General features: G+C 46.8%; 1 protein-coding gene across 2 annotated transcripts in view; it reads left to right on the top strand.

Annotated features, from left to right (window-relative positions):
* Positions 1 to 9,863, top strand: part of SLC6A18 (solute carrier family 6 member 18) — a 53,874-nt gene that overhangs the window by 9,332 nt on the left and 34,679 nt on the right. The window contains exons 2-3 of one of the 2 annotated variants that reach the window (XM_019540364.1): positions 4,435 to 4,575; positions 6,816 to 6,953. In XM_019540364.1, coding sequence (XP_019395909.1) covers positions 4,435 to 4,575; positions 6,816 to 6,953 — 279 coding nt within the window. The remainder of the gene's footprint in view (positions 1 to 4,434; positions 4,576 to 6,815; positions 6,954 to 9,863) is intronic. The other variant, XM_019540372.1, reaches the window with a different exon arrangement.

Genomic DNA, 9,863 nt, shown 5'->3' with positions numbered 1-9,863 from the left:
TACATTGAACACCTTCAAGAGTAAATTGGATGCTTATCTTGCTGGGATCCTATGACCCCAGCTGACTTCCTGCCCTTTGAGCAGGGGGCTGGACTCGATGATCTCCCGAGGTCCCTTCCAGCCCTAATGTCTATGAAAATCTATGAAATCTATGAAAATTTGGCTAAAAAACCTGAAAGTCAACATGACATCAGATGATAGTCTTGAAGCTGAAATACTGCACCTTACATTTAAAAGTCATTGGATAAAATGAAAAGAGATTGGAGGGGAAATTTCTGTTCTGTTTTGAAGCAGGACTGTGGATATTGCTTCCTTCCAGAGCAACAGCTAAGAGAAAGAACAGACATCACCTGTTGTCATATCTCTGCAGCCATAAACATTTTTATGGTGGCACAAATGGAGAGCAAATAGACATCCCTATGCTTTGTTGCACCACATGAGTGATGTGACAAAAGGCAGTGTAGAAGTGTCTCTTTATTGCAGTGGACATCTATTTTCTCTGTGGCGGGTGAGCATGGGCATCTCCAGGCTTGATCCTGTGCACCCCAGGAATGCTCAGGCAGAATTGGACCCCTCAGGGCTCTAGGAGCACCTGCCCAGCTTTCCCTACTTACAGAGAACCTCAGGGTGCCTCTCTATAAGTGGGAAAAGTCTGGGTTCCCTGCTTACAGAACTGCAGCCTGGGATCTCCAGGTGCACATCTCCATAAGCAGGGAAAGCCTACATTGGTCCTAGCATGGAGGCACAGGATGCAAGAAAGCCCTGGCACCCCATGTCACCATGCTGGAACCCACACCGGATCCCAAATTGATCTGTGCTTCACATGGAGGCACAGGTCAGCACGGTCACAAGGAGGCACAGGCAGAACAGGAGAGGGAAATTCCTCCATGGCAGAACATGTGCTGAGCTGTGTCTCCATGTGGAGCACAGGTCGGTATGGGACCCAGTACAGGTCCCAGAGGGGAGGGACAGGATACCAGGAATTCCCTGGGTCCTGCACCACTTCATACCTTTTTGCCAGGACCTGCACTGACCTGTTTCACACAGAGGCACAGGTCAGTGCAGGTCCTAGCAAGGAAGCACAGGCCAGCAAGGGATGCAAGGAATCTCTGGGCAAGGGGAACACATTGCCTATCCTCCTGGATCAGGGCCCTACCCAACACATCAGGTGACATGATTTCACTTTCTAAAGCTGATCAGCTATGGTGGGACATATTCCACCATGGATGATCTGCTTCATTTGGTGATATCTGTTTTTACTCTGACTGAATCACAGACTCACACTCTTCCTTCTGCACCCACAGATCTACCTGTCTGGGGTGCCCAGAGGGCCAGCTTCAAGATGACAGCTGAAGTGGGGTTGGGGGGGATCAAGGCAATGCCTAGTGTGGCCTGGTGGTTAGAGCACCTTCTTGAGTAAAAGAAGATGCAGATCCTTTCTGAATACATGTGAGGGCCTATAACCTGGGTTATATACTTCCTGGGCAAGTGCCCTAACCACTAGGATAAAAGGTGAGTGGCCTTTTCCTGTTTTTGGCAATGAAAATTTTGGGCCTTATACCCGTAGCTGGGCAATCCTATTTCGCCACACAGCTGTTCAGCCAGAGCTCAGCCCTACTGAATATATCTAGTGGGCTTGCATGTACAGAGCTGAATCATTATACACAAGTGCCCAAAATTTCCTCTGTGGAGCATAAAGAGAATTGGATTTGGTCTATAGATGCTTTCTGATAGTTGTTTTTCTGAGGATTTTAAGTGCATTCTCTCCTCTCTCTTCTCATGGTTGGTGCTAAGAGCTTGTCAGGACTCCAGTTAGCGTTCTTCTCCCTTTACATTTTAGCCTCACAGATCACATTTTCATCATTAGGTACAGTTGCATTAATAAGAGCAGCCCTCAAGTGTGGGCAGTGACACTTAAGTAGCTGCTTATTTATGATCTTTACTGCTGAACTGTTTACTGTGCCAGGATGCCACTCACTGTTTGGGCTTCACATTGGCATGCACCTACCTCCTGGCAGGGGTAGATTCAGAGGCAGTGCAGTGACATAGATACACCCCCCATCTCCTCAGTGTAGCTCAGCAGCTCCAGTTCCCTTTAGCTCTGGATGGCTGGATCCCCTGCAGAGTCTGCAGCAGCAGCTCAGGAGCAGCAGCTGAGGACTTTTTTTTTTTAAGTGTCTGAAGCAGGTCAAAATTCCTCCCCACTACCCCCAGCCTCCTCCCTTTTCCTCTGTGTTCAGCGATACCTCACCTCTTCTCTTATTTTCCTCCCTCTCCCTCCCTAGTTATGCTGATGGGCACAGGAAGAAGAGACCTGCTGCTGCTGTCCTCAGCTGATGGGGGGGGAGGGGCAGGGGTGCTCTGCTTTGGCCAGGGCCACAGGGTGTGACTGTGTGGGGAGTTGAGCTCCGCTGGGGGCTCCAACAGCAGTGGCAGCAGACAGATTCCTCCTCTCTGCCTCTTCCCCTGAATGCTCTCTGCCAGCCTGGAAGCAGGCACAGGGAGAGGGACTCACCTGCCACCACTGCTGCTGTCCTTGGCCAAGACAGACTCCCTGTGAAGCTCTTCCCAGCAGCCCCAGTTGGAGCAGGGCAGAAGCAGCCCAGGCAGCAGTAGCAGCAGTGGGCAGGTTTCCCCTTACTATGCCCAGAGGGATAAGTAGAGAGGGCAAAGAGGGGGAATGGGAGGGAAGGGGGGTTGCCACTGAGCAGGGAGGAGAAAGAAGGGAGCATTATGTGGGGCAGGGGGAAGATTCTTATCCAATTTGGGGACTTAAAACAAGTCCCTGGCTGCTGTTCCCACAGCAAGTTCTGCCTGCCCTAGTGAATGGGGAAGCCTGGGAGTTGGGGTGCAGCTACCCGTCAGGTCCCACACTCTCCTTTTTCAAAATCCTGGATTTGTCTGTGCTTAATGGCCAGTGAAAGCAGAATGGCCCACTTACATTCAACAATAAACTAGCAGTTTATTTTTGACATACGATGAATAGAGACCTACCAAATTCATGATTTTGTGAATTACTCGTGAAATCTGGGCAAAGCCCACAAAATCCATGGGGGGAAAAGAACTTGTTGAAAAGAAAATGCTGGCTTTTCAGAGGGAGCCAGCAGTCCTCAGTGTGCTGCAGCAGCCTGGTGGGGAAGCGAAGAGGGGGCTGCCCACTAAAAGGGCTGCAAGCAAGATGGCAGCTGCTCCTGCCACCCTTTCAAGGCCTCCTATAAGAGGAAGCAGAAAGCCCACACCCCATCTCCTTTTCTCCTATAAAGGCCAAGAGTAGGGTGGCAGTGAAGAACCTTTGGGCCTGGTCTCCTTCAAGTCCTGGAGCAAAGATGAAGAGCCTCCATAGGTACAAGAGGAGCAGAGATGTGCACAGGAGCTAAGGGCAGGCCTGAGAGTTGGGCAGGTATAAGGCTGGGGAGCTCAAAATGAAGCAGCACACATGAGTTTTGGGGGACCCTAGAGGACCAGAGCAGCAGGTGGTACCTCATATAGGCTTTTGTGATTGGATCTCAGATATATGCTCCTGGAAAGTTCTTGTATTTAGTGCCACAATGTGCCTTACTAATGAGGACTGGAAACTCTGCATGCATTACACACACACTGTGAACAACCAAAAGATCTTTCGCATTATTATTTTAAAATGATTTGTCGGCCATTCTTAAAATGTTTTAACTTCTGGGCCAGCCAGTGCTGGGCTCCCTTAGATCACAAAGCTCCCTATCCACCTATCTGCTCATGCCTTAACTCTGAATATGCTGTATGGGGAACCCAGCAGGGAAGACAATGTGCTAAGCTACCAGACCCTTCCAGGGAGCACAGCTCCACCTCCAACTTCTTTCTGTCTCTCCCTCCAAGATGAACCAGGTCCAAGTATGTGGGAGATGTGAGGGGACCTGGGGAAGGTCAGAGGCATAGGGAGGGACTTTGGGGAAGGAAGCTGAAGAGAAACAAGTTGGGGAGGAGCTCACATAAGGTCAGGCTTATGGAGAGTGAAAATGGGAATGCAGAAGTAGGGGGACTCTTTAACAGGTAAGGTCAGGGGTAACTTGGGGAAATGCATTGTTGAGGGGGACTGGTAAGAGTACTTGCTAGAGAGAGTGGGGGCAAAAAAGGTAACCTTGTGGGGTGGAGAAAATCTTCAAAGATGCTCAGAGCTCTAGTGCTAATGAAAAATAGAAGGGAATCCAAGTTGCTCAAAAGTAAAGTTTGGAGCACTAGACATATGAGCCATTCATTGCAGAACTTGGCTGCCAAATTTACCAGCTGAATGAAGGTACTGGCATCGGGCCTGGTGCTTCCAGAGGTTACAAATACTGGATCCTTCTCTTACTAGGGCTCTGAGTGCAATCATAACAACATATAATAACTAGTAATAAGGCCAACTTGAGTGAAATACAGGCAGTTCCATCTCTCAAACAGATGTTATTGTGTTCCCAGGGGCATTCCTGATCCCATACTTCATAGCCCTTATCTTTGAAGGAATTCCACTATTGCATCTTGAGCTTGCCATAGGACAGTACCTGAGAAGAGGCAGTGTTGGTATCTGGAGTACCATCTCACCCTACCTTGGAGGTGTTGGTATGTTTCTCCACTTGTTATCTCACTGTTATGTGGCTAGCCACAACAATGGCCAAGTTCAATATGGCCTAGTGTATTGGGGAGGCCAACTGTCTTGGCAGGTGTGCTACAAATTGGCTCTACACCCTTCAGATGCCACTGCAAACCTTTCCCCTGCTTGAACTGCTGCACTGCTTTTCTCTCCCTGTCCTGTTCCATATCTGATCTGCTGCTCTGCCTTCTGTTCCCTGCCCTATCTGCCGCTGCGTTACCTGTCCCTTCCCCAGTCTGCCATGTGCCACACACAGAGGCCACCCATTCCACAGGGTGGCTGCCCTGGCTCTTCCAGAGACTAAAATGTTGAGGCTCCAGCCTCTTTTCCAGATGCTTTTTACCCATTTGCAAGGACATAGGAATCTCTGTTATGGTTAATTTAATAAACGACTATTCTCTAACTACATTAAATAAAAAGCAGGGTGATGGGAGATTTCAGGCTTATTAGGGACATCCTATGGCATATGCCCAAGAGGCCACTGCTTGCCTCTTCCAGGGCCGAAACAGCTGGAAGAAGAATAAATCATTCCATGCCCCCAAAGTAGTAAAATGACATAGATAGAGAAAACAATAAATAAAAAGCCCCAAAGCTCGTTACTACTTGTTTTCCAAACCTTGGCTGTCAAGAACATAAGTGTAACTAACAAGCAACACTCACTGTTAATATTCACTCTGCCTGTGGGGAATGAGAACTTTTCCCCCAGCATCTCCTTTCCTTGCCTTCCATTTTCCTCATGGATGTGACAGATGGGACATGGGTTCTCCTTGGAGTTAGCAATTCATACCTTCCTGTCTGGGAGTACAGCAGGAGGTGTCAGCAGCTGAACTAGCCACAAAACAGCACAACCCTGAAGGACGATGAGGTCTGCCTCATCTTTTCATGGTTGTGCCCTCGTGCTTCCACAGCCTATTTCCTGGGCAGCAAAGCCAACTGACACCTCTGCAGAGCCACAGTTAGCTGCTTTTGTTGCTCCACTTCCCTTCTGAATCCAGAGTCCTCCTTCTCCTCTCCTGCACTCTTGCTTCCTGTTACATAGCTGCAAATTGCTCTGTGAAACAAATCACATGCCCCAGTACCAGAACATGCTTGTAGTTCTGCTTAACATCATGTAGAATGTGAACAGATGTAAATCAGGCATGTACAAGAGGTCCAAGTACAGGTGTTATGGGTGTCTCCTTCTATACTGGTATAAGCCTGGCCGTGGTTTAGCTCATTTCTACCATTCCAGGAGCAGACATAACAGTTAAATCAGAACAGAAAATGCATGCTCCTAAGCCATACGTTTCCCTCCCTTTTTAAAGTGACCTAAACTTACATTTGACCACAGACTGCAGAAATCGCAAGGTGCTGGGTGCTGTTTCTGCAGCTGCATCTCTTAAAGGGCAAAGACAGCCTACATGCTGAAACCTGGCATTGCCACCTGGTCCTGTGGGTAACGGAACTAGAGACCTGAGAGTTATGCTCTTCCTCCCCTACAGGCACCTGAGCATACCAACCTCCCCAGAACCGCTGGGCTATGATTTCTTAGGATTATTGCATGGGAGTGATTTCCATCCCCATGTTACAGAGGCAAAGAGAAATGATTCTGTTTCCCTGCTACCAATACAGTACAGGAAAGCTCCGCTGTCACTGTTCACTTAAGCTTCATTTTCCTCTAGCTCAGAATCTGCCATCTCCATCTCTCTCTCTTCCTTCCATCCTAATTATTGAAATAACTGTTATATATTTATAATCCACCTTACCACAGTGTAAAAGTAACTCTCCCCTTCACTCTCTGAGAATGGCAAGGACAAAAGCATTGCAGTGCTCCTAGAATTCAAAATTAGAACTTTTGCTCCCTGAGTTTGACGCTTCATTCAAAGAAACTTCATTTGGGGAATAACTGTCTTCCCAAAGTCATGGAGGAAAAAATACCATTACCACTGCTTAGACAATTTTTAGATCACGACTTCCTTTCTCCCAGTGAACTGGAAGAGTAGAAATAGACCAGGTGACTGCATTTCCTGAACAGGGCACTCAAAACAGTCAAGAGCCTTGTCATAAGGCAAGTGTCAGCCCACCAGCAAAGCATGTGCAATTTTCCCAGTGTCCAAATTATTTTAATAATCCTTCACTACATGAAAGCTTGTTAGGGTAAAGCAAAAGCAAATGTTAAGGAATTTTTTTTCAGTGATTTATTTCAGCTGAAATTTTGTGTCTTCTCTAGGAATTGCTTCCATGGTAGTGTCATTCGTAGTGGGTTTATATTACAATACCATTTTATGCTGGGTGCTGTGGTATTTCTTTAACTCCTTCCAAGACCCTCTTCCATGGAGTACATGTCCTCTCAATGAGAACAGAACGGGTAAGTAATATTTCATGACTTATCTATGTAGGTACTGGGAGATAGCCAGGCTTACAGTCTCTGCTATTTATTATTCCTATATCATGTCAGTAGAACTAATATAAAGGCTCATGATAAAATCCTCTCTGTATTTTAGGGCTTGATGGTAACCTAGTCCTACCTGGTCATGGAGGGTGTAAGGCCCCTCTATCACACCACCTCTTTGCAGCCAAACTATACTCCTTGCATTGTAGCCTGGGCAGGGTGTGAAAAACAAGTCTGTGCAGCAGGTAACCCTGCTGTCTTCAGCAGATGGGTGAATGGAGAGTTAAGTGTTGTCCACCAGAGGTGCATATCCAGCTTTTCCACCATCAAAATGATTTCATAGTATGAGTAAGAAATAAGAGTATAAACTAAGTGTGACTGTTATGACACTGTTATTCAGCAACTAGTTTCACCTGAGACTGGGCTAAATCCTATTTTAGTTTACACATCTGTGTGTCACATACAGAGTTGCAGTCTTTGATCTTAATGCACAATTTGGGATTCTGTTTTCTGCCTGTATTTAAACAGAATCACCTGAGCAAAAACCCACTGAAAATAAACCAGAAGACAAGAAGAGAACTCCTGCCCTTATAACTCAACAGCATAACAGTTTGCCAGGAAACAAGGGACCTGGGTTCTTTACCCCCTCACCCAGAAGGAGTTAGAGTCCACACCTCCTACTCTACAGCCAAGTGCTCTAACCACTAGACATTGCCCACACCCCTCTCTACCAACCATCATTGTTGCTTCTTTTCTAAAATAGAGGACTTACCTGGCCTTCCATGCATACCTAGGCAATTGTTTTTGGTCTCCCAGCTGAAGCACAGCCCTACCAGCATGCTTAGTGCATTTGAATGAGCTTGTGTATATAGAGCTAAATTGCTGACTGTACACACGTGCTAAACATGCCAGTTATAGGCCAGTTAGGTGCATAAAGGGAGAAAGGAGTTGGCTCTTTGTTTCTTCAGTGGGAATTGGATCACTGGTGTGCTGAGTTCCATCCTCCATCTCAGACCTTGTGATCTGTCAGAATAGGTTACCGCATTTGTGGGACATATGGTATGCAGGAAAATAAAGCATACACCTTCTTTTGGGAAGGCAGAATGAAGGGGGGAAAATATTTTTTTCCAGAGTGTAACAGGGAACACTGGCCCTGTTACTGAAAAGCAGCATAGTCCCTTTAAGGGCAGGATCTTTGTAGCACAGGCAATCAGTAGAGCAGGGGTTAAGGAACAGCACTGTAGTCATGTCAGCTGACAGGGGAGTCACTTGACCAGAAGGGGGCTTGGCTTGACTTATATAAGTCCAGAACCTGAGCTGGTCAGCAGCATTGCCAGGTGTATGATCGTTATCATATTTGTACAATAATTTCAATGCTTGTACAATGTATGATAGATAATATTAAAAGTGTTCAAAACATACAATAATTTTTGAGGCAGTTGATCGATTCAGCATATTCAAAACCCAAGTCACTCTCATGGAATTTTAACCAACTTTCAGCTTCGCTGTCAGTGCTTTCTAATGACTACTTGCCTCGAAATAAAGAAATGCTTCAACTTTGATGACCCAGTTCTCACTCACTCACTGAAGACTTATTATGAGTAATATAAAGAAAATAAGAAGACTTATTTGCATACTTGTTTGCATAGTTATTTACATATTTTTTCAGTGTATGATAGTTTTTCAGAAAATATGATAATTTGAGCTTCCCAATATGATAATTTCATATTTAAGACCTGGCAATGCTGCTGGTCAGGCAGTCTAGCCCAGAAAGCCTTGGAGGAGCTCCTAGCAGCACAGCATCAGGGCTCCTGAGCTGACAGTGAGGCTGGAAGGAAGCAACTCTGCAGGTTTGGGAACAAGGAAGAGTTACCTGGGGCAGAGAGAGAAGCTCGTTTAGGCATGCAAGTGGTCTTTATTCCTTATTTTAAACCTGGTGATGATTTGGGCATCTGCCCAAGGGTTAGGAGGTTTTTGGTTTAAGTTGCACTGGTGGTTGCCTTGAACCCAGACAGCGGCAGGCCTAACTCATGGGGTCCGCAGGACCCAGAGCCCAAACAGGCAGGTCTAGAACAGGGCCTTGGAGAAGGGACCAGTCAGAAGAGAGGGGCGGAAGCTGGGAAGGCTGAAACCCCCACAAGGGAAGAAAGGAAGGACAGAGGGCCTGGAGGCTTAAGGACAAGTGTTCCACCTGATTGGTGACTCAAAAAACCTGCAAGGCATGGCCCATGGTGTAGGGATGGACTGGAGCCACACAATTAGCTCGTAAGGCAAGCTAGGTCAGGAGAGTCCTCTGGGCTTGTCAGTCTCTGTGGGCAGTCTCCCTTTCATGAAGTTTCCATCAAGACATGATGGGTGTGAAGGCAAGGCATGACCTTGAGAGAAGGAGCAGAGAGAGAACCTAACAGGGATGAGGAGGCATCATAACAGCCCTTAGGCACCTAACCTGTTACACAGTCATGGCTAAGTGCTGGCTACTGGGGCAGAGTGCACTCTTCCTCAGCATCACTGCTTAACCTGGCTGCTCACCCAAAAGCTCAGTTTTAATCCCCTTGCAGTTGGCCAAAACCCTTTTCTTGGCCAAAAGTTGCTTCCAATTTGGCAGTGGCTGTGAATGGATTAAAAATGTAGCTGTGATGCTGAAGAGTCAGCAACATCCTGAGTTTTCTTAAAACTGTCCCTGAACTAAACTTGATCTTTGTACAGGATGTCACATAGGCAATGTGATATCACCTTCACCATTTTCTGTGCATTCTTCATATAAGGATTCAGTCTCTGGTCCTCTAGCTCTTTCGATGATTTCATAGATTTCATAGACATTAGGGCTGGAAGGGACCTCGGGAGATCATCGAGTCCAGCCCCCTGCCCAAAGGGCAGGAACTCAGC

The sequence above is a fragment of the Crocodylus porosus genome, unplaced genomic scaffold, assembly GCF_001723895.1.
Source record: "Crocodylus porosus isolate Cpor-Errol unplaced genomic scaffold, CroPor_comp1, whole genome shotgun sequence".
NCBI lineage: Eukaryota > Metazoa > Chordata > Crocodylia > Crocodylidae > Crocodylus > Crocodylus porosus.
This window is presented reverse-complemented; position numbering and strand designations above follow the sequence as displayed.